Raw genomic sequence first — 25,720 nt, 5'->3', positions numbered from 1 at the left:
ATCTGTATTGGCCATGGGGCAAGGAGGTATTTCCAGCTAGCTTCTGATAGGGCTCTATTCTCTCTTAAGAATTCAGCTCTTGACATTAGGTGATATCTGCCCAGGTCATCAGATGCCATAGAGAAAGAGGGTTTGCTGAAACTTATATCAGCAGTATACTGTATGCTCTTTCTGATTTATCTGAACATTCATTTATTGAGTGCCAAGTAATGCACTAGACACTCCAGGGATCTGACACAAACTCTGCCCTGAAGGAGCATATAATCTCACTGGGGAGAAAACAAAACATATGATAATTTTCAAAATAACAAACTAGGCAAACCAGTTAACACTTAAAAAGCAGGCTTTATTCAAATGCAAAATTGCATGTTACAGGGTAGCCTTTCAATAAGAAGCCAGGAAGAGGACCTCATCATGGGTTGGATTAGTAAAAGGACTAGTTATAAAAGAAGTGGTGGGGTTGAGGGAGGCCTGAGATGAAATTTAAAGAATATGTAGAATCTAGGTAAGTGGATAAAAGGTCTGGGGACAGGGGAAAGGAGAGCATTTCATTGTGAATCAAGGAATTTCTCCACCTGTTTTAACTCTTCCATATAACATCAAAGAGATGTCACTTGCAGCTAGCATTTCAGTGATGTTTTCTTACTAATATCATGATAAAAGAAACATTGACTATAAGAAATAGGAATGGGTCTCTTAAAAAGAAACAGCAAAACCCCCAAACTAAAAAACAGTGCAGGCTATTTCTCTCTTCTCTCCTTTTGCTTGGCACTCATGAGATGCTAGGTGTGGAAGTCAGCCAACTGAAAAACAGAGGCGGCTGAAGAAGGTGGGGAGGCTGAAGCCAGTTAAATAGGACGGTCCAATTCACAGACGGTGAGTCTACAGTGCAAATAGGACTCTTTCAACTTGAGCAGGACCCCATTACTTCACTGGAGTTAGAAAGCAAGGAGAGCGTAGACTTTTTGAACTTTCTATAAGAGTGTACCTCCACAGTATACAGAAGATGACGTGAAATTTGATCTGAAAGAAAACTGAGTCCATATTCACATATGTATCAAATTTGCACTTCATTTAGAAGTGTCTGTCATCAAGTACAGCACTGAATTGAAACTGAAAACAAGAGTCAAGAAAGAGCAAAGTCAGCCATCCTTATATTCCACAGAATCCTTTCCCTTTATGGTCTTGTTTCTCCTCAGAAAAGACAAAAAGCTGAGCTGTATAAACACCTGTGGGCTGGGGGTTGAGGGATAAATGAGGGGCAAAATGGAAGCAGAAGGAGCTGTTGGTCAGGTAGAAATCTTTCCAGATGTGCTGAAGGAAACACACTTCATGTTTGACGTAGGAGGTGCCACCATGCAAAACATTTCATGGAAGGATTTAAAGGATCCCAAGATTTTTAGTATTCCAAGAATTTTCTTTCACCGAGGGCAATTTAATATGGGTCATCCATACTGAAAGAAAAACAAAAGATAATAAGAGTTTAAAAATTGCAAAACTTGGAGTGTTAGTAGTAAAGGTAAGTATTCATTAGAGATAAGAAGAGGAGCAAGGAAATGCTTTCAGCTGGAAATATCAGACAAGAGGCCGGGCTTTAGGAACCTTTGAAGATGAACGAATGTAAGCAAACCCTAGTAGCAGCACTTCTCAGACTTTCATGTGCTTACCACTCAGAGATGGTGTTAAAATGTAGACTCTGATTCAGTAGGTCTGAGTGGAGCCTGAGATTCTGCAGCCCTAACAAGCTCTTTAGTGATACTTATGCCACTGGCCCACAGACCCCACTTGGAGAAATTTTTGTGGTACATACGGTCTTTGTCTCCAGATCTAATGAGTTTGAAGGACAGTGTAGATTGTTTTTTTTAATTTATGTTTATGTTTATTTTATTTTATTTTTTTATTATTATTATTATTTTTTTGAGATGGAGTCTCACTCTGTTGCCCAGTCTGGAGTGCAGTGGCACGGTGGCAGCTCATGCAACCACGGCCTTCTGGGTTCAAGCGATTCTTCCGCCTCAACTTCCTGAGTAGCTGGGAATACAGGTGCGTGCCACCACACCCAGCTAATTTTTGTATTTTTAGTAGAGATGGGGTTTCACCATATTGGCCAGGCTAATCTCAAACTCCTGACCTCATGATCCGCCCGCCACAGCCTCCCAGAGTGCTGGGATTACAGGCATGAGCCACCGCACCCGGCCGTAGATTGATTTTGAGCAGTGGAAAGTCAAGAAATTAGAAGGCATGCTTAAATGGAAAGTGAATTGGAGAAAATTTAAACTCATGAAAGAGTGGTAGTTATAAACTCGTGATGACTTATATCCTGGGATATCATTTAATGAGATGGTAACACATTTAGTTTAAAGAAATAAGTGACACTTTTTTGTGTGTGACACAACTGTTTTATTCTTGGAAAGGACAAGGAGAGAATGAAATGTGGTATGCACCTTTCAAAGGGAGAACCAGATTCTGAGGAGCTGGTCTCATGATGAACTGTCAGGGTAAACCACAGCTCAGCAGCTGCAAATGTGCTTGCCAAAATAGAGACAAAAAAATGTTTCTGAAAACAAAATTTCACATATGCCCTCCTCTGAGGTTGGCATCATATCTTCCTGTGTATCTTGGGTGTAGCTTCTACCCTGCCAGAATTTACACAGTAGAAACCAAATGAGGTGATAAACAGAGTCATTTTGCAGAAGAGTCAAAATAACCCAGCAAGAAATGAAACCACAAATGCCCAAGGAGTCATTCATTCACCATTGAAAAGCTAATAGAAATGAACACAAATTACTATGAAAATTCGCCCAAGAACTTTAAAAAAAAAAAAAAAGGCTCACAGTGTTTAGTGTGATAGTATTCATTTTACCTTTGACTTGTTCTAAAAACACACCGCACTTCTACCCCACCCTTCCTCAGTGCCATCACACAATGGTTTCAGTGTGAAAAAAAAAAAATCACGTTACTGGAATAGGAGGGTGCCTGGGACTTGCCATTCTAAGCTGGTAGTCAAGGGTCCTGAATTCTAAAAGCATACGCATTAAGAGCATGATTCCTGGATCCAAATGAGTATGGATCTCAGCATTGCCATTTATTGTGACCTCAGGCTATTTTATTTCTCTGTGCCTGTTTCTTTATCAGTAATGAAGATGTTCATAGACCCTTCTCCCATAGACTTAAAGGCATATTTCATGATTTAAGACATGTAAACCATTCATAATAGTGTACAACATGGAATTAATATTTGATAAAGGTTTATGATTATTGTAACGAACTCTGTCACTTGCTCAAGGCCTATAGAAAAGTTACTTAATTAGTTCAACTACAAAAAGAGTTTGAATGTGATATCCACCAAGATCTTATCCAGACCTAAAATTCTGTGATTCTTATGAATTAATACAGCCTTGGTCAATAAATGAGAGCTGGGCAAATAATTCTTCTTTGCTAGGCCTTTCTAGACCATCTGGTGAAGCATTCAAGACTTATGTTGTTGGGGCCAGCCTTCCTTTCCAACTTCAACTCCACAACTCCTCAATAAGCCATGGGCTCAAGAAAGTTTTGCTCACTGGCACCTGAAAAATGCTTTCATAGTCTCACTACCATACCACTGCTTACATAATTTCCTTCCTACAGACTGCCTTCCTTTCCTGCTTTTCTCCATATACCTAAATCCTATCTAGTCTTCATAAGCAACCTTCTTTATAAGACTTTCTATAATCACCAAGCCAAATGACCTTTTCCTTCTTAAATATAGCATCCATTGGCCATTACCATGCTCTGCCTTGTATTTTTTTGATTTTTTTCTTTCTATATTCCTGTCTTAACTCCCCAGCTAGGTAATAATTTTCCTGAAATCAGGGACCAGGCTAACTCCTCTTGGTGTCTCAAGAAAGCTCAGCAGTTTCCAACGCAAAAATGTTCAATAAACAACTATTAATTGACTGATTATAAAAAATCAGTGAACCATTAAACTTAATATGGCAATTTGCTTAGCATGGTAATTAGCTTTTTGCTAATATTCTTCCAGCCAGTCTCTCTTCCTGTGCCTCAAGGACATCTTAAAAAAAAAATCTAGTTGATCTGCTTCCATCTAGTGGCAATTAAAACAGGTGGTTCCGGTAGCCAGAAAACAGCTCTGGGTAGATTGTGCCAGAAAATACTTTCACTCAGTAGGTGCGAGTTTGAAAGAAATCTTCACATCTGTGGGTTTCCTGCCACAGACATAGGAAGACCAGCCCAGAGAAAGAAGCCTTTCCTCACTAGACTCCATTTACGCTAGTAAAGAGAAGACAGAGTAATTAAAAAGAATAAAAAGAACCTCCACTGATTGTACATCCTCATGAAGTTACCCCTGCCCCACTTCTCCTTCACAGCCAAACATTTTAAAAGAGATGACTGCTTGTTCTGTCTCTACTTTCTCATCCTCAGTGATGCTCAATGCTTGGCCACCTGACCTCTGTCTTGATGTCTGCACTGAAAATAGTCTCCCCACTGACACCCTTGTTGCATCCAGGGGATACTTACTGGTTCTCCTGGCAATGTTTGAAACCGTTCCCCTTTCTTTGTTTCCTTGGCATTCATTACCCCACACTCTTCCTCCTCTTTCTTCTCCCTGCCTGGCAACCTCTTTTCATTTCTCTTTCCCTTAGGTGACTTATTAGATAGTGATATTCCTCTGGCTCCCATCCTCTCTCCCAGGTCTTCTTCCATTCTTAGAGCACTCGCACCCTCCCTGGATGATGGTACCTACTCCTGAGATGGCAGTTACCTCCTGAAATGTGAGGGACCCAAATCCACCTCTCCTGCCCCAACATAGCCTCTGTGCTTTGGATAGGTCCAATTAACCACAGTGAATGATGTGCATACACCCAAAGCTCAGTACAAAACTGAACCCACGATCTTTACCTCCAAAACCTCTCATTCTTTTATGCTCCCTTCTCAGAAGTAAACAGGACTACCATCCGCCAGTTTCCAGGTGAGAAAGATGTTAATTTGATTCTTCTCTCTCACTTTTAGCCAATTAACAGACACATTCAGTTAATATCACCTCCTCTTATTTCATGAACCCATTCTTACTACTAGTTCCCTAGACAGGCGCCATCAGTTTTAACCTAATAACTTCAAATCCCTCCAAAACAAGTCTCTTTGAATCCAGGCTCACCTGTCTCCCACACTTGCCATACTGCTCTGCAGGGTGACCTTATAAGATGCCAGAGGCAAGGCTACTGACTGTTTAAACCCCTTTAGTGATATCCCAAAACATCTCAAGATAAAGCCCATATCACATGGCTTATACATTAGTTTATGATCTGGCTTCTGGTGCCTCACATTTCCCCACTTTTTCCTTTGCATTCTAAGCAATGGCCCATACTAAGTTTGTGGTTGGTAGGATGGTTGCCCAAACCAGCACCCAATCCCTTCAGAAATCATCTCATTTCATTTCTAGCATTTTAAAGGAAGCTCAGTTGTCCAGCTGGGTACTGAATGTGTCACCAAAGTCTTCCTTTCATAGTTTATTTTACTTACACTCTCCTTCCTAAAATTCCAGAGCAAGTCACTAAACCCTAGATACTGAGAAATATTTTTCCATCTTCATTTCTTCCAGGTGGGCCATCAACTTTCACATGTCTGCATCTCCTTCCACTGTGCTATTTCTCCAGTAGAAGAAACATGAGCTTCAAGACCAAACTGAAAAATACTTGCCTCCTTGGGGAAGCTGTAGGTAGAATTCATGCTCCTTATCTTTCCCACATTTCTGAAGGGCAATGCCTGTTAGAGCAATTGAATGCAAATAGTCAATTGAACAAGCATTTATTCATTTCTCAATAAGTGCTTGTTCAATTGAATATTTCTTAAATAATATATTTAAGAACAAGAAGAACACACCACAATGTTTTTAACTCTCAGAAAAAATTCTGAGGTAATCAGAAAAGTCTCCCTTTACATAAACTGCCCTTTTCTAATAGGGATTACTTGTTCGTTCATTCATTCATTCATTCAGCTCCACTAGCACCAAAAAGCACAGCTCTGAAAAGAAGCTAGTAGATTTATCACCTTATCTGGTCATTTGGATGAGGACCCCAGGTAAAAAAACTACTATGGGGTTAATGTGTCTAGCTAGAGCAGGAAGTAACTTAAGGAAGTAGAGAACGAATCAGCAGATGTGGAAACTCCTTGCCACTAATAGAACTTACCTTTTCTTGGATTTCTTGCCTGAAAATAGAAAATAGAGAAATGGCATTAGCAAAAATTAGACAATTTAAAGTTTTTCAAGTAAGGGAGAAGGAAGACTCCCACTCTCAAAACTGTCTTTTGAAGTATATTAGGTATTTGTTAGGTGGACCCTATCTGTGTCAAAGGAGATTTGAGGAACTGGCTTAATAAACAGTGGTAGACGCTAATACAGAACAGATATGTTGATGCAGATGCCTCTTGAGGTTCCAGTCCATTCTCCGTGCTACTCAAGAAGACAGAAGTGTAGGCTAAATTGCCTGGTGGTGAGACCCAATATGTCCATTCAAGAGTTTATCCCTTCCCAATCTGCCATCTCATCCTACCTGCAGATTCTTCCACTGAGGGACAGCTGCTAATACTGTAAAACTATGTGCCATTACAGCTCACAGCATCATCTCTATGAGAATCCACAAGAGAATTTCACTTTGGTCTTGTTGATAGGAATTGTGCAGCCTCATCTTAGTAACTAATGTGTTTTTATCTTACAAACACAAGGAATATCACATGGTTCTCCTTTGACTGGCTGTAAGGAAACTCAGAGCTAGATCTGAGACCCTCTCCTACCAAGTATATAGAACTTTGTGACATACATTTTTGTGCCATAACTTCAACCTTGGTTCCAAATGATTTTTGTACCCTAAGTTTAAATTTGGCTTTCTTTTTTTTTTTGGCTCAATAAAACATAAAGCTTATTTATTATTGCAAAGAGTGAAAGAACAAAGCTTCCACAGCGTGGAAGGGGACCCGAGTGGGTTGCCCAAATTTGGCTTTTTCTTACTTTTTAATTAATTTTAATTTGCTATACTGAACACATTTTATACTGTTCTCACATTCTTTTTGAAAAAAGCAGAATATCAATAAGTAGGTAACTTAAAAAAAACTCTTTGAGCAGAAAGAATCATTTGGGAGGCAATATATTTCAGTGGCTGTAAACTGGCATTCTAGAATCATCCCACCCAGGTGCAAGCCCTATTTTGCCACCTGTAGTGTAGTGTGTCTTTGAACAGCTACTTTCTTTTCTAAACTACAATTTCTTCATCTGTTAAAGAGGCATAATAATTGTATCATCCTCACTGGGTTGATAAAATAAAATATTTCCAAGTATTTAGTTCAGGTCCTAGCACATAGACAGTGTTCCATTACTGTTTTAATCCTTTAAAGTATTAAAGACTACTATTTGAAATCTTTTCTTCTAAAATTCAGCCTGCTGATGACCAAGTGCACTTGAGCAGGGAGAATCAAATCTGAATTAATTTCAGATTCTGGTTAACTTCACATAAATATTTTTTTAGGGATGATGAACCTAATAGCAATAGATGAGTAAGAATCTGTTCCTACTGAGAAAGTTTCATTTTGAAGAAAAGGGAACTAAGGGGGCATGTGTTCAGTTTCATGCCCTGGTCTAACCCTGTGTGTTGGTTCTGGTGGGAAATTCTTCCAACCGAGGAAAAAAACAGTTCACAAATCTGAAGACCAGTGATTTTAGAAGATGTATCTGGATTGGAGTCTAATCTCTGACTCTGGGTCCTGCTGATATGGAATTTTTGAGATTTGGCCTATAACATCATTGCCCTGGTTTCCTCATTTACCAAACAGGGCCAGTGGTAGTGACTAATCAGAGAATGATAATGCCAGGAGCACAAAATGTATCTGGATGAGCCCATGCACAAGGACACATGTTTCTGGAGCCGTTCCTTATTCCTTTCCTAAAAGAAAGGAGCGAAAGTCTCCATACTAAGACTACTAGGGCAGGAGACAAAGTGCTAGAGTCAGAAGATTCATCTGAGCATAGAAGAATAGGGGTGAAGACTCTAGTCACTTCATTGGCTACCATGCTCTAAATAATTACCTGTGCCCTTTTTCTAGCTATTAGAACCTAAAAAGCCTATAAATTCTCTCTCTCTCTCTGTGTATATATACATATACACACACACACAGACACACACACACACCCCTAAACACACACATAGAAGTTTATGACTTTTTACTTTTATCCTTGTAAATGTCATGAACTATCTTTTGTCTTAGATTTAGCCTGGGAATGTAGTCATTATTTCTACCATTGTCTCTATAGGAAAAATATTCTTCATGTTTTAAAGGACCAACCTACAACTAAAATCTTTGGAAAGCAGAATCATTTGTAAGTTGGTGAAAACGAAACATGTTTTATAAATGAAGACTTTTTTTTTTTTTTTTTTTTGAGACAGGGCCTCACTCTGTTGCCCAGGCTGGAGTGCAGTGGTGCTGTCATGGCTTACTGCAGCCTTGACCTCCTGGGTTCAAGTGATCCTCCCACCTCAGTCTCCTGGGTAGCTGGGACTACATGTGCATGCTACCATGCCTGACTAATTTTTTGTATTTTTGTAGAGATGTGGTTTTGCCATGTTGCCCAGGCCGGTCTTGAACTTGTGGGCTCAAGTAATCCTCCTGCCTCAGCCTCCAAAAGTGCTGGGATTACAGGTGAGAGCCACGGTGCCTGGCCCACAGATGAAGACTATTTAATGTTACCTTAAAGATACCCTGAGCTTCCTACCAAGCCAGTGATCTTTTGGGGCTTCTGTTTTCTTTGTTGGCATAACTGTAACTAGCCTAACTGCCCGTTATCTGTTTCCTGTTTGCCCCACACTGATTCCCACAGCAGTTTTCAAGTTATCGGTTTGAGATCTTGTACAGAAATGACTCCAAGGTAAAAAATTTAAAAACAACCCCACTAATTTTTTTACCCTTGCTTATAAAACAGCCTTAGGCAGCTAACCCCTCACTACATACAAGTGAGTTTGATTCTATTCTTTTGATTCTACAAACACTTATTAAAAGATTTTAGAATTCGGAAATAAATAGCTTCCTTATTATAAAATTATTTAGATAATAGCCACCTTATCCCAGGGGGCAGTGTGTAATAACCCACCCTGTTCTCTATCCGTCAGTTCTGCCATCATCGCCCAAGGTAGGAAGAAAGACAGGACGATTGGGGTCAGGCTTTGAAGTCTCAATGGAAAGAATAATCAGTGGTTGGAGAAAACTGTCATTCTTCTTTTGCCTTAATGCAGTACTTGATACTTATACTTAATACTGTATAGTACTTAGTACTGTATAATACTATAAGATAGTGAGATTCAATCAGCACAGAATTTCTAATAGCAAGGGCAGAGACATTTTAACTCCTCAGTGTTCTCAGGTTATACATAGCTAATGAAGTTCTTGCATACCAACAATCCCCACCCCCTCAACACTTTGTCTTTCTGGATTGGTTAGAAAACTTACCTAGCACCCACTATTCTCAAATTTAAATGAAAGATAAGATCAGAGTGGCACGCAATTAGGGACTGATAAATAATATTTTTGTAATTGCCAGTGTAAATGGACAGGGGGCAACCTTTACATACCATATTCAGTGAACAGAATACATACTAACTAATTTGATGGAAGGAAAATTAAAATGACAATCAACTGAGCCCACAGAAAGGCAACACAGAGCAGTTGGTTAGCAACTGTTTTGAGATCATCCCTGAACTTGAAACAGGTATATCTTTTTTTGTTGTTGTTGTTGTTGTTGTTGAGACAGAGTCTCACTCTCTGTCACCAGGCTGGAGTGCAATGGCACGGTCTCGGCTCACTGCAACCTCTGCCTCCCGGGTTCAAGTGATTCTCCTGTCTCAGCCTCCCGAGTAGCTGCGATTACAGGTACCCGCCACCACGCCTGGCTAATTTTTGTATTTTTAGTAGAGACAGGGTTTCACCATGTTGGCCAGGCTGGTCTTGAACTGCTGACCTCATGGTCCACCCGCCTCGGCCTCCCAAAGTGCTGGGATTACAGGCGTGAGCCACCGCACCTGGCCAAAACAGGTATATCTTAAAAGCTGCCCAATGTCCATGAATGTTACAGCCTTGAATGGTTCTTCCAGGTGAGTTTGGCCAAATGTGGCACCATACACCCAAGGCCTGCTGCAGGCTAGTGGGTTGCTCGCACTTTAAGGCTGAGACACACTCATGCCTTAAGGTAAAGGGAGTGATAATCTGGGCAGCAGATGTTAACTTCTCAAGGCAGTCCTCCTTCTATTTTCCTCTCCAGTGGCGGATGGAGGGAAAGCATATATGGTGCATTTGGTTAGAGCTGTGGCCTTGGTAAATAGATACTTGGGAGAACACATGGGAATTTCTCCCAGGGTTAATGCAATGCCCATGTGTTGGAAACCAGGTGACTCTTGAAGAGCTCAGGTATTTGGGAGCAGTGCCTTGAAACCTTAGTGGACATTAGACCCACTTCCTAGTGGAATTGTAGCATTGAAATCCAAGGCATGTAGGCTCTTAGAGGACAGAGATTGTGTGTCATTTTTTCAGGATTAATTAAGAGCAGACCAGGCGTGGTGGCTCACACCTGTAATCCAAGCCCTTTGGGAGGCCAAGGCAGGCAGATCACGAGGTCAGGAGATCGAGACCACTCTGGCTAACACAGTGAAACCCCGTGTCTACTGAAAATACAAAAAATTAGCCGGGCATGGTGGCATGCTCCTGTAGTCCCAGCTACTTGGGAGGCTGAGGTGGGAGAATAGCTTGAACCCAGAAGGCGGAGGTTGCAGTGAGCTGAGATTGCACCACTGCACTCTAGCCTGGTGACAGAGTCAGGCTCCATCTCAAAAAAAAAAAAAAAAGTATTAAAGAATTACATAAGAGCAAAGAACCATTAGAATATCTCACTTAGTTGTTATCAGCCTAGCAAGCTGCCTTGAAGGTAATAGACATTTTTAAAAGTTTATCAGATGAAAAGCAAAAATCAGCCAACCTGTTTTAATGAAGGTGTGTCCTGGGCTGATTTACATGTCTTCAGGGACTGATGGCTCTAGAATGTAAAGCTTGGCATCCTGCTTGTGTTGAATCTATCACACTTAATTTCCTGTGGGTTTCTTTTTTTTTTCTTTTTCACTTTAAAGTTGTGTTCTTTTCATATGAAGTTAAACTCACATACCTTTTTTTAATCTCCTTGCCAGCCAAATGATAAATGCCAACCCAGAGAATGCAGTAACCATGACCGCTACCGGAATGAAGAGGGGGTTATAATCACCCTCCTTAATCATTGAGAAACTTTTGTCCAATTCTGAAAGAGAAATCAGTAAGGCACATAGCATGAGACCACCAGCATTATTTCCTTAGTCCATCTCATGATATTTGACTTTTTCCTCCTTACATCTCCCAGTAGTAGCCCATTTGATGCCATTTGACAGATGAGGAAACTGGCGTGGGAAGGCCCATGATGAGTCTACAGCATAGGCAAAGACTGGACCAGCCTTGCTATTCTAATGCCTACAGAATCTCAATGCCCAGATTTGTGGTTCATAGAGTTCCTGGGAATGCACCTAAAAATGTTGGCAAGAATGGTCATCATTGTATTTAGCTCCATGGACTTGTTCAATGACTGGAACTCTGAAACATAGAGAAGAGCGAAAAGCCTAATACAACTTCAGGAAAAATAAAAGCCAATGATCTGAACTGGATAATTCACCAGTCAAAGGAAATCATTAATGCTTTTACTTTAAAGCAGTTGTGCAAAAATAAGCACTTGTTTTTTACATGCCAAGGACCTGCACTAATTTCTTTCCAATGCAGTAGTTACCACTTCCCTCTACTTCCTTCACGAATAAGTAAAAGGGCATGTTTAGAGATACTCCTGTAAGTGTAAACTAAGTTCATTTGGGAGCCTCTATTTGAAAATACTGGTATAAAAAAAATCTGTCTCCTGATACGAACATTTGAAGGAATCTACTTTTTTATATATTGGCAGAGGGTCTGATTCTATCCTTAGTTCTTCCCATTACTTTGATGAACCTTTTCAAGGTGATTTGATCCCCACACCCAAATATATGATGGAGAGAAGGCTCAAGTTCCCAGGAGCTCCAGACAGAGGGTACCTGTTGGCTTGATGAAGATGAGGAGGAAATGAACACTAGCTAGGCCTTAAAGGGAAATGTCTCTGATAGGCCTAATGCACAGTCCTCTGCTAAAGGCCTCCCTGCCTCTCTCTGCTCATCCACTCTACTCCCTGGCCCTGGGCACCCAGCACACAGAGATCAGCATCTCTGACAGCTTCTGCAGATCCTACCATTTAAAGACTTTTGTCATCCATGCAGATAGTCTCAGGAGCAGGCATAGGTAGCTATTCTTTCATGCGCTAGCTTAACATGCATTTGCTTTAGCACCTATTGCCAGGCACTGTGTCAGGTAGAGGGTATACAAAGATGAACAAGACATGATTCTTCTCATACACAGATAGATTTGGGAGGCATTAGCTTAGTGATAATTCGGTAGTATCCATTATTTGGGGAAGTAGGTGTTCATTAGTGATGTTTTAGAGGCATTTCAACAGGCTAACAGAGATGTTAGATTGTAGTGGAATAGAAGAATGGGTAAAAAGTAAATCAGTGAGTTCAGATTTTAAGAGTTAAGATGGCAAGAGGTGAGAATGAAAAAAAGAAATGATTGTCATTAAAGGAGGAAGAAAGACCAACCAAAGATTTTACAGTGAGTTAAGCATACAAATTTATTTCTAGGCCACATATTCTTAGCAAAACAACATGTAAGTGTTTATGTATGTCTTTCCTCATATCTGCTCATCCATCAGCTCCATCTTTGAGACTTCAGTTTTCCAGGACAAACTTACTCACTTTGACATATTGGACTAGGATTTGACCAGATTCCAGATGATTCACAAATGGTTTTCTTCTTCCCAATTAACTCAGTTCCTTCTGAGCAGATGAAGGTACATGCAGAGGTAAAGCTGAAGCTGGCCAGGGGATGGCTACAGTTCATGATCCCCAAATCTGGTGCTGATAGAGGCTCACACTGAATCACTTCAATGAAAAAGAAAAAAAAAAAGAAGACAAAACAGTATTTCTGAGTAGAGATCCTCCCTTTAGCAAAGGATTTTTAGCCAAAGCTGCCTGACTACATTACTTGTGATATTGCTTCCAGGCTTTATTTTCTTGAGAATGATGGTGGGTGGTGAATGAGAGATGAAGGCAAGGAAGCATTGAAAGCTGTGGGGAGAGGAGTGGCTACTCCAGGCTGCTGCCCTAGCTAAGGTGACCCTCCCCTTCTGCTGGAAGTACCATGCCATATGGCCTCTGCATCAAGAGCTCTTATGGGATATTCTCAGAGAATCTCTGCCTTTTCATCTGTTCTGATATCTACCCAAGCGTTTTGAAAAACATCCCAATTCACTGAAGCAAGTCCAACTTCTGTAAATTCCAGTAGGTGGGTTGACAGTTTTATAATTTCAATAAGGGATTTTGATAGCACTTCTAAGAATTAAACTATTTAAACTAATGCATCAGGAGCATACTTGTAGAAAATTTAACCAAAACTTCACAAGTTCAGATGACACTGGTTTTCTCCCATACGGAGATAAGGTTGGCAGTTAAAAATGAAAATAATAATAATAATAATAACCTACCATATTTCAAACTTAAAAAGATCGAGAGATTGTGTTTTTGTTTTTCAGTTGTTATTCTCCTAAAAATTTATGCACGAGGAAAAGTAAAATGTGATTTTAAGAATAAGCCAAATAAAACAACCAAGAAAGACCTCCACTACCCTGGGAAGGAAATTGGTTGGTGTTACTGAGAGGAGAATAACCAAAATTTAACTGAGGTTCAACAAGATGTTATTTATGCAATGGCAATGAGAAAAATAAAAAACACAGTATAACCATGCTGTATTGCTATAAATCATGTTACACACTGGGAGATGGCTTCAGGGGTATTTGGTTTTTACTTTTTGTTTGGGAGGTTTTTCAAAAAAATTTAGTAAGAATAAGTCCTTTGAAAAATATCACAGTAAGTTAAACAAAGTTAGGTTAAATTAGGCTCCTAAGTTTGACTTCTCAGCAAACTTCTACTGAATGTTCTGACTGTAAGCCCAGGATTGCCATGACAAAGCCTCTAGTCTTAAGTTACTCACCTTGACAGGTTGGTTCTGGAGATGACCAGTTTCCAAATGGTCCACAAGTGGTTTCTTCAATTCCAGTTAAGTTTGTTCCCTCAGAGCAGTTGAAAGCACACTGTGAGCTGAAGCTGAAGTTTCCCAAAGGGTGAGTACAGTCCATGGTACCCAGCTCCGGGGCCTCCAAAGGCTCACACTGAATCACTTCAATAGGGAAAGAAATAGTATGGGGAAGAGTTAAGAGGTACTGATGCCTGGATTTGAATCCTAGCCCTGCCACTTGATAACCATGTGCCTTTAAACAAGGTTACTTGAACCCTCCAACTTCAGTTTCTTCATCTATATAAGAGGAATAATGAAATTGTGTTATCTTTATCAAATTGATATGGAAACTAAATGGAATTCAATTAGCATAAGTCAAGGACCTTAGAACAAAGCCTGACTCATAAGAAATTCTAATTAAACATTAGCTAGTCTTCATATTATTATCTTCAGCATTATCTGGAGTGAGAATCCTTAAACCCAAATAGGTGTAACTGGGAATGACTAGCTTAGTCGGGAAATAACTATCACATCAGAGCCCCTGAGTCTACTAGAGTATTGGGAGCAAGACGTTCAGAGAAAGAGTAGGTCTCCATAATAAGCCCTTTGCAAGGAGAGAATATAAAAGTCTAGGAAGCATTTTGACCTCAATTCTGTCTTCTGTTCTAGCTCAGTTCCAGAATTTTAACTCTTTTGATTTTGACAACCCTCTCCAGAAACTGTATCTATTTCCCTGTTCTGATTGGTGGTACAATAGGCAAATTTAAGACTTGGAAATTAAAGTTTTCACGTTTTAGTCCCTGCCATGCCATTTAGTAAACAGTACAACTTTCATGTCTTATTCCTCATCTGTCAAATTTAAGCCATTATTGCTGCCTTGCTCTAGAGACTTCAATGAAGAATGGACTCAAGGAATCGGAAGAATTTTTGTATTTGGAAACTATATGAGATGAGATTAGGGAGAAAGATGGGAACTAAGAGAAAATGTTATCCTTTTTCATTGATTTAAAGAGTATCTATTATACATCAAGCATTACTCTGGGGCTTGAAGACCTTAGATTTCACCCTGTAGGACAAAATGGTAGGTAGAAATTAATGGGTGGATTGTCATGTATGTGTGATGTGTTTTAATTGCTTTTAATTGATCAGTCTCCCTGTAGTATAAATAATATATTTGAGGGGAGCTAATTTAAAATTGTGGAACTCATCTAATAAACTATTGCAAGAATCTAGGAGAAAGATAATGAGGGCAATGGTAGTAGAGTTGACAAGTGGAAGACAGATTAGAAAAACACTAAGTTGTAAAAATTGGTAAAATGTTACCCCGCATAAATGTTGGGGGAGTTAAGAGAGTCTCATACCAGGGTGCCCATGTAAATGGTGATTCCACATACTGAGATAAGAAATACAAAAAGGAAAGCTGACTGGGAACAATTGGTTTTATAGTCTTTTAAACATACCAAAGGACATCCTTAGCATATTTGAGTTCAGAGCTGGAGATAGGCTTATCAGTCCAAAGATCACATAGATTTGTGAGTCCGCAAAAGTTAGAAAGTTTGACCAAAGGATACATGTAGATTAGAGTCAGAAGAGCAATATATGAAAGACAAAAACTGAGAAATTATAATAGTTTATGGTCCTGGATAAGTGCTCATGAAGGATCTCAGGAGAAATGATCACAGGTAGAAAGAATGAGAAAAGAGTGATATGAGAGAAACCAAGACAAAAAAAAAGTAAAATGTTAAAAATGAGTGAAATAGGCATACCAATAATTAAAAATGAGTAAAATAGGCATACCAATAACATAAAGGTTAAAAAACAGAGTTCAAAAATGGGGTGAGGGTAAAGTATTAGGAAGGAGTCATGGCCCAGGGATCAAGTGAAATGAGTTAGATCTATAGATCTATTTCAGTTGGTTGACATTTAAATTTATTTTGGTTTTAATTCTTTATTCTTTACAAACATTGCTTTTTTAAAAAATTAAATCGTCCAATTCAATTCAGGCTCACAAGCAAGTACCTGATACATACAGGCATTTTGTGAATCCCAAAGATGCAATGATAAATAGGACACTTACTGATCTCAAGAAGCTTTCAGTACCAGAGGAGATGGACAAGTGAACAGATGACTTCAACATAAGTGGGAGAAATGAGGAAGAAATATGTGGAGCTATCAGAACTAAGAAAGCTTCCTAGAAGAAATTGTCTTTGAACAATGTCTTAAAGATGACATGTTTCTTGGCCATGTGCAAAATGAGAGAGAAGGCCACGAGCAAAATCAGTGTGCTACAGAGCACATGTGTTAAGTGTGGAGAACTGCAAGAAGGAAATGAACTACTAGAAGGAAAAAGCAAGATTACTTTCTGGGTAACTCAGCGTCCTAATGATAAATGGCATACTTTCTTCCAGACCTTAGAGTTCTAATTAATCTAACAAGCTCATTAGATTGTGAGCTACTTGAGAGCGGGAATCTACAATGCTAATTCCTTATTGTAACCCTGACAGCTTTTATCCCAACACTGTGCTTCTTGTGGTACTCAAAAAGACTTGTTGAGAAGTGAATCGAAACTTCATGCTGACTTATGAAATCTTTACGGAAAGGTAACAATATTGTGAAAGCAGAGCTTTCTGATCAAAACTTCCCATTTCTCAGAGTGGCTAGTATCATTTTGTTCCAACCAGCTTCTGTGATAAGCTATAATGATTCCTGTGACTTTATCTAAGAAGAAGCAAAGAAAGGAAAGAGACTTACCAAACTGACACTGGGGCCCATAGTACCCCACATCACAGTTGCAGGTGTAATTATTGATGATTTCTACACATTCTCCATGGCCACTGCATGACCAGGGCTGGCAAGAAGCTTTAAGGAAGTCAGAAAAAAAATATTTTAATGTGATTACATTTTAGTACTCAAAGTAATTTCTTTAGACATAGATAACCTTTTGTCTGAGATGATTTAAAAAATCAGGAAAGGTTTATTTGTAAATTCATAGCATAAAAATCATATGCTAAAATTTTTACTTATAAAATACACTAAGTATATAGCCATAGGCATTTATTTGCTTTTGGAATGAAATTACCAATACTAATATTCTGTAACACTTATAGGAAACTTAGTGGCATACCTTGAAACTCTTGAAATTACTTGTTTTTAATGAGTGAGAAGGTTAAATGATGACCTGACCTCAATCATTTCTGCATGCAATTATTTCTTGGCAATCCCTTTCTTTATAGAAATCAAAGATTAAAAAGTCCAAATTTGCTAAAACAGTACAGTCCAATTTACAAGAGACCAAATTAACTATGGTTCACTATTAAAACATCACTTGGAAAATGCTGGCTGTTTTGGAATTGTAAAAGATTTTACAGAAATATTCATACACCAAACATAGTGCAATTTTTATATAAAATTATATAAATTTAGACCAAGAAGGAAGCACGCAGCACCACACTCTCTACTTCACAATGTGAAAACTGAGGTGATGTGAGCCTAAGTTTCCAACTGGCCCCAGCTGTCAGCTTCTCCTCCCCTGCCTTATTATCAAAGGCACTGATTGTCTAGTTCTTCCTCTGTACTTCCTATGTACACCTATCATTTTGATGTAACTTGATTTAGGGGTATAGCTTTTGTGCACAGGGACAAATCTTACACACCAAAAATTCTTAGAAGTGACACGATGCAAGATTATATAGAGGTCTAGATGTATTTTAGAATGAACCAGCAGCTGTTCTCATCCCCCTACCTTTCCATGGGGTAAATCTGAGTATTCTCTTAACCGTGGCCCTTCCTGAGTCTGAGGCAGCATAGCCGTCTTGTCACTCCCTACCTGTGTAACAGAGGGCTGCCTTTAGTTTGTGGCAGGCGTCATCGTTCCATTTGCCTGCATCTTTGTTTCTCTTGATATAGATCTCCACGCAGTCCTCCTTGTTCTTCTTGTTGTTGGGCTCACCATCTCCCCAGTTCTCTGCTTCTTCAGTGAGAGATTTGTTGGTTCCCACCCACGTCCATATTCCTCCTATCTTCCGGATTCCTATCCAGTAGTAAGAACGACTGAAAGGCAGAGTCTTCTCCAGATACTCAATTTCCGCCTTGTTTTGTATGGCAACTAAATCTGTGTAATTCTCTCGGCAGAATCTTCTAGCCCTTTGCCAGTTCATGGGTTTTTCAGAATAATGGTAAGTCCAGCAGTCAGTTCCATGATGTGCCAGGAAATCTGCAAGACATCAGTGTGACCTATGCAGACTTACATAATGTTACAGCTAAAAAGAACCTAGCACTACTCCAGGCTGAGCCAGACACTTAGAGATGAGGAAACAGAGCCTAAGAGTGTATGTGACCATCTCAGGATCACAGAATAGTTGTTTGCAGATTTGAAGTAGAACCTAGACCTTCTGGCTTGAATATAAGATGCTTTTATCTAAGGTTCTATTTTAAACAAATTTAGTGGCTTTCTAGGTTTATTTTCTTATTAATTTTTTCTCAAAATTATTTCAGGTGAAATTTAACCAACATATTTTAGACATTCATATTTCTTTTTCTTTGTAGCTGTTAATGATTTACAACTAATTACAGTGTAATATCATATTACTATACAATTTATGTATACTTTTTAATCCTGGAATCATTTCTTGAAGGCCAACACATATGTACCTATGGGAGAAGCATAATAAGGATGGGAAGAACAGTGACATAGTTTTAAGTAATCTCTTTTACATAAAAAACATTTTATTTTACCATAGGAAGAACTGCTTCTGGAAAAGCCCAATATACCACTCAACTCTTATATATCTAACTGTATAATTTTTAAAAAGAACAATTTACAAAGCCAAATGATATAGGATTATGAAATTGATTAGATCATGTTCTATACACAAAGAGACTCAACTGATGATGTTTAATAAACATATGGACCCATCAAATATGAGGGCTTTGAAGATATCTAATTAAACACATAATTATACAATGACTTCATAATAATATATGGCATTCTAAGCATGGTATGATCTACATGAATCACTATTTAATACAGTAAAGAAACAGATATAATTGATGGTAAAGAGCATCATAAAATAAACATTTTGAACAGAGTTTTGAATGAGCATTCCACTAGAATGCAAGTTCTAAGAGGGAAAAAACTGTTGTGTCCACTGCTGTATCGTTAGTGCCTAGCATAAATTTCACACATTCTAGGGACTCGGAAAATACCTGTTGTATGAAAAGAGCACTAAGTTTCCATGTGACACAGTGCAGACATGGCATAAGGAATGTGTGAAGGGGAGAGTTAGCATGTTTGCTTGGCTAGAGCTGAAAATCCAGGCTAGGGAGTAAGAAGACATTAGTTTACTTAGGAAATGAAAAACCAAGTTCAAAGCTATTGCTGGAGAGTCTTCAAGAATCAGATATAAAATTTGTCATGACAATGGGAGAAGGACCAAAAAATGATAAAGCCCTATCCCTTAATGAGCTCATATTGTAATTGTAGAAATGATATTAATGTACACTGAACTATGAATAAAAAATAGAAAATGAGGTGCTAAATATTTGGTACAGATTGTAAGTGCCTTAACAGAGATTTCTTAATTAACATTATTCCTTTATAATTGAAGGATTTTGTGGGGTTATTGGGATTTGAACCCTACAGCATGGGCTATTATAGGTTAAAAATAGTGTTCAGGAGTTTCTGGGGAAGAACTAAAGGTGAGAAGAAAAGAGATGTTTACAGAAGGGATAGAATTAACAGCTCTCTGTGAAATAATTTTCCCTTAGACTATGTATAAGCAGTGGATATTTAAGAAAAATGAATAGAAGTAAAGTAGACTTAGCGATATATAAATATCATAACATACCACAACAGAGCATTGTCCACCCCCATAACTTGAAGATGTTACATAAGTCCCTCTGGGTGCTCTGACATTTCCATGGAAATATCTGCAAATGAAATACAAAATTATATTTAGATTTATACTCTTAAACCACATATTTATAGCCTTTGAGGTGGTGCTTACAACTTTCTTAATATTCAAAATAAAACACACATGTCTACTAACCCTGTCTGAGGTAACAGGTTTCTCAGACATAGATGAAAAATTACTTCAAATTTACATCAGAACTGATGCATAGTTTTGTTTTGTTCTATTTTATTTTCACGCTTTAGTCTCAAGTTGCTAATCAGTACTGCCCTGAATTTTTTCTATGGTTTGGTAATTTTTATACCTGCTTTTCTGCTGAGCTATTAGATAAAACTATTTAATATTTAGTACGTATATTTTTTAAAGTATTGTTGGTACTTAATTAACTATTGATGCTTATATTTAATGTTATAGCCTCACTCTTGATCATAATGGGTCAATGCCTCAAATACCTAAAAAAAAACAATTAGATAGCCAGACACCAGGAAAGAAAAGTATTTCTTTTTTTAATAAAAAGAAATACCTTTCTGAGCAACTGAAATGACAAAGTCACAGATTTCCTGCACACCTTAAAATATACTTAATGTAAATGACGACTTAATGGGTGCAGCACACCAACATGGCACATGTATACATATGTAATAAACCTGCACGTTGTGCACATGTACCCTAGAACTTAAAGTATAATTTTAAAAAAAATTCTGTCTTCCAAAGCATATCACTTCTCAGGTAGATAGTGTTTATTGCAAAAGATCTGATTTCAATAGTACTTCTTCAAGAGTCTCCCCAGAGACAAAGTCAAGAAGAGGAAATCAGCATATCTGAGAAGAAAGATTTCGGGATCACTTTTTTTGAGGGTCTGAGAAAATTTTTAGTTTCTATATTATTTAAAACCAGAATTGAAATGGGGGTGCTTCCTATCCTTGCCACCTGCCTCTACAACCCCAAGAGTTTCTATCTGAGGATCTAAAAGTCTTTTAGGCTGAAAGGCTCACCATGGCTTTGCTTGGTCCTTCTCTAGTTCTTCTGCAGCCCATTGAGCCTCTTGACTTAGCACAAGGGTCTCAGGTCCTTGCCCAAGGGGAGTGTGCTGTGCTGCAGGGAGACTGCACTGAATGTCAACGGAAAGCCTTGCTTTCTTTCATTTCTCTAACCCAGTCTCACATCCTCCTCCTCCTCCCCTTTTCCCTCCCCTTCCTCCTCCACTTCTCTTTCCTCTTTCCCCACCCCTTTCCTAGACCGGCCTCTATTGCCTCCCACTGAGACAAAAATGAACTGCTGATCAGAAAAGTAATGTGACTAGATTCTCTCTTCCTTCCCTCCTTTCTATCCTTCCTTCCATTCTCCTATGCATCTTTCCTTCCCCTCCTCCTCCTTCCCTCATTGTTGTTGTTGTTCTTCTTCCTCTTCTTTTCCTCCTCCTCTTCTTCTTCTACTTGTTCTTGTTCTTGTTTTTGTTTGGTTCTCGTTCTCCTCTTCCTCCTTCTGTCTCTTCTTCTTTTCCACCATCCTCCCCTATCTTTTTCATAAATGCTAAACTAACTCTTGGCTACCTGTGGTAAATGGCCCTTGGAAATTGCAAATACTACAAATCAAAACTACATTTCAGACAAATTTGTGATATTTGCAAAACTTCAGTAGAGCTAAGCAGTGGACTTGACTCGTTTCGGTTCCTTCAACTCCGTCTTTCCTTGCTCACCACCTAGTGGAGGTCCTTGTTAGTGGCACTTCCTGAAGTTAACCCCTGAAGAGAGCCCATGCTCTCTAGCTTTTCACCTTGTAGGTTTGGGAGCCTACAAGTACCTTTAGTATTCTTGGACTATAAAATGAGATGGTTTCATAAGACTGCATGTGAAATTAGGACCCATACAATGAAGAACGATAAAAAGGAAGACCCACTGATGTGAGTCAATGAGTCAAATGCAAATGAGATTTGCATTTTTAGGAAAATAATAATAGCAACAACAAAAACTCTGAAGCTCAGCACCCCATATTTATATACTATTTAATCTTTATAACACCTCTGTGCTAAAGATATGATTATTATCCCCATTCTAAAGAGTCTCAAAGAGGTTAAGAAACAAATTCAAAAACTAGCAGAAGACAAGAAATAACTAAGATCAGAGCAGAACTGTAAGAGGTAGAGACACGAAAAACCCTTCAAAAAATCAATGAATCCAGGAGCTGGATTTTGAAAAGATTGACAAAATGATGGACCACTAGCTAGACTAATAAGAAAAGAAAGAAGAATCAAATAGACACAATAAGAAATGATAAAGGGGGTATTACCACTGATCCCATAGAAATATAAACTACCATCAGAGATACTATAAACATCTTTATGCAAATAAACTAGAAAATCTAGAAGAAACGGATAAATTCCTGGACACATATGCCCTCCCAAGACTAAACCAGGAAGAAGTCAAATCCCTGAATAGACCAATAACAAGTTCTGAAACTAAGGCAATAATTAATAGCCTACCAACTAAAAAAAGCCCAGGACCAGATGGATCACAGCCAAATTCTACCAGAGGTACAAAGAGGAGCTGGTACCATTCCTTCTGAAACTATTCCAAAGAATAGAAAAGGAGGGACTCCTCCCTAACTCATTTTATGAGGACAGCATCATCCTGATACCAAAACCTGGCAGAGACACAACAAAAAAAGAAAATTTCAGGCCAATATCCCTGATGAACATCAATGCGAAAATCCTCAATAAAATATGGCAAACCAAATCCAGCAGCACATCAAAAAGCTTATCGACCACAATCAAGTCGGCTTCTTCCCTGGGATGCAAGTCTGGTTCAACATACACAAATCAATAAATGGAATCCATGACATGAACAGAACCAATCACAAAAACCACGTGATTATTTCAATAGATGCAGAAAAGGCCTTTAATAAAATTCAACACCCCTTCATGCTAAAAACTCTCAATAAACTAGGTATTGATGGAACGTATCTCAAAATAATAAGAGCTATTTATGACAAACCCACAGCCAATAGCATACTGAATGGGCAAAAACTGAAAGCATTCACTTTAAAAACTGGCACAAGACAAGGATACCTCTCTCACCACTCCTGTTCAACATAGTATTGGAAGTTCTGGCCAGGGCAATCAGGCAAGAGAAAGAAATAAAGAGTATTCAAATAGAAGAGAGGAAGTCAAATTGTGTCTGTTTGCACATGACATGATTTTATATTTAGAAAATCCCATCGTCTCAGCCCAAAATCTCCTTAAGCTGATAAGCAACTTCAGCAAAGTCCCAGGTTACAAAATCAATGTGAAAGAATCACAAGAATTCCTATACAGCAATAATAGACAAACAGAGAGCCAAATCATGAGTGAACTCCCATTCACAATTGCTACAAACAGAATAAAATACCTAGGAATCCAACTTACAAGGGATGTGAAGGATCTCTTCAAGTAGAACTACAAACCACTGCTCAAGGAAATAAGAGAGGACACAAACAAATGGAAAAACATTCCATGCTCATGGATAGGAAGAATCAATATTGTGAAAATGGCCATACTGCCCAAGGGAATTTATAGATTCAATGCTATCCCCATCAAGCTACCATTGACTTTCTTCACAGAATTGGAAAAAACTACCTTAAATTTTATATGGAACCAAAAAAGAGCTTGTATAGCCAAGACAATCCTAAGCAAAAAGAACAAAGCTGGAGGCATCATGCTACCTGACTTCAAACTATACTACAAGGCTATAGTAACCAAAACAGCATGGTACTGGTACCAAAACAGATATATGGACCAACGGAACAGAACAGAGGAATCAGAAATAACACCACACATCTATAACTATCTGATCTTTGACAAAGCTGACAAAAAGAAGCAATGGGGAAAGGATTCCCTATTTAATAAATGATGTTGGGAAAACTGGCTAGCCATATGCAGAAAACTGAAACTGGATCCCTTCCTTACACCTTATACAAAAATTAACTCAAGATGGATTAAAGACTTAAACGAAAGACCTAAAACCATAAAAATTCTAGGAGAAAACCTAGGCAATACCATTCAGGACATAGGTATGGGCAAAGCCTTCATGACTAAAACACCAAAAGCAATGGCAACAAAAGCCAAAATTGACAAATGGGATCTAATTTAACTAAAGAGCTTCTGCACAGTAGTAAAAAAAAAAAAAAACTATCATCAGAGTGAACAGGCAACCTACAGAATGGGAGAAAATTTTTGCAATCTATCCATCTGACAAAGGGCTAATATCCAAAATCTACAAGAAACTTAAACAAATTTACAGGAAAGAACAAACAATGCCATCAAAAAGTGAGCAAAGGATATGAACAGACCCTTCTCAAAAGAAGACATTTATGCGGTCAACAAACATGAAAAAATGCTCATCATCACTGGTCATTAGAAAAATGCAAATCAAAACCACAATGAGATGCCATCTCATGCCAGTTAGAATGGCGATTATTAAAAAGTCAGGAAACAACAGATGCTGGAGAGGATGTGGAGAAATAGGAATGCTTTTTACAGTGTTGGTGGGAGTGTAAATTAGTTCAACCATTGTGGAAGACAATGTGGTGATTTCTCAAGGATCTATAACTAGAAATACCATTTGACCCAGCAATCCCATTACTGGGTATATACCCAAAGGATTATAAATCATTCTACTATAAAGACACATGCACACTTATGTTTATTGAAGCACTATTCACAACAGCAAAGACTTGGAACCAACCCAAATGCCCATCAATGATAAACTGGATAAAGACATTGTGGCACATATATGTCATGGAATACTATACAGCCATAAAAAAGGATGAGTTCATGTCCTTTGCAGGGACATGGATTAAGCTGGAAACCATCATTCTCAGCAAACTAACACTGGAACAGAAAACCAAACATTACCCATTCTCACTCATAAGTGGGAGTTGAACAATGAGAATACATGGACACAGGGAGGGGAACATCACACACTGGGGCATGTCAGGGGATGTGGGGCTAGGGGAGGAACAGCATTAGGAGAAATACCTAATGTAGATGACAGGTTGATGAGTGCAGCAAACCACCATGGCACATGTATACCTATGTAGCAAACCTGCACGTTCTGCACATGTATCCCAGAAATTAAAGTCTAATAAAAAAATTTAAAAAAAAGAAAGTTGCCTTAGTCACATAACTAGTAAGAGACACAGTTGGGAATTTGAACAGAGACCAGTCAGTTCCAAATGCATGCTCTTGATCATTAAGCTGAACTTATGGCAGGAACTTGGAAGACATGGTAAAATGGGGACAAATGTGGAGCCAGGGAGACTTGTGAAAGTGCCAATGCTCCTACTGTACCCTGAAAGAAATATCTAGACTTGCTTTTTTCTAAGTCCACTCCTCTAATTCTCTCAATCTCAATCTCTCTTTCTCTAAGAGATGGGAATGCTGCTCTGTCACTCAGGCTAGAGTGCAGTGGTGCGATCATAGCTCATTGCACTCAAGTAATCCTGGGATCTAGTGCCCCTTCTCCCTCACCCTCCCATGTAGCTAGGACTACAGGCACATGCCCCAACCCTCAACTAATTTTTTTTATTTTTATTTTTTTTGTAGAGACAGGATCTCACTATGTTGCTTA

At 38.7% G+C, this 25,720-nt stretch overlaps 1 protein-coding gene across 1 annotated transcript; it reads right to left on the bottom strand.

The window, feature by feature from the left end:
• Positions 1 to 325: 325 nt before the first annotated feature.
• SELL (selectin L) lies at positions 326 to 21,804 on the bottom strand. Its single transcript, XM_054495617.1, has 9 exons — positions 21,110 to 21,804; positions 20,052 to 20,133; positions 18,032 to 18,418; positions 16,957 to 17,064; positions 14,182 to 14,367; positions 12,888 to 13,073; positions 11,195 to 11,323; positions 6,189 to 6,207; positions 326 to 1,454 (listed from the first exon to the last, which is right to left on the bottom strand). Exons 1-9 carry the CDS (start codon positions 21,149 to 21,151, stop codon positions 1,436 to 1,438), a joined length of 1,158 nt encoding a protein of 385 aa, XP_054351592.1. The 5' UTR covers positions 21,152 to 21,804; the 3' UTR covers positions 326 to 1,435.
• Between the last annotated feature and the right edge of the window lie 3,916 nt (positions 21,805 to 25,720).

Source organism: Pongo pygmaeus, chromosome 1 (assembly GCF_028885625.2).
Source record: "Pongo pygmaeus isolate AG05252 chromosome 1, NHGRI_mPonPyg2-v2.0_pri, whole genome shotgun sequence".
Lineage (NCBI taxonomy): Eukaryota > Metazoa > Chordata > Mammalia > Primates > Hominidae > Pongo > Pongo pygmaeus.
Note: the sequence above shows the minus strand (reverse complement) of the source record. Positions and strands in the feature narration are given on the sequence as shown.

What these genes read in the sequence shown, in the direction of transcription:
- SELL (XM_054495617.1), bottom strand. Translation starts at nt 21,151, where the DNA reads ATGGGCTGCAGAAGAACTAGAGAAGGACCAAGCAAAGCCATG. An exon ending in GGCAGCCCTCTGTTACACAG is followed by an intron (nt 17,065 to 18,031) that starts GTAGGGAGTGAC and finishes ACTTCCTTAAAG; the next exon opens with CTTCTTGCCAGCCCTGGTCA. An exon ending in TCCAGAACCAACCTGTCAAG is followed by an intron (nt 13,074 to 14,181) that starts GTGAGTAACTTA and finishes TTTTCATTGAAG; the next exon opens with TGATTCAGTGTGAGCCTCTA.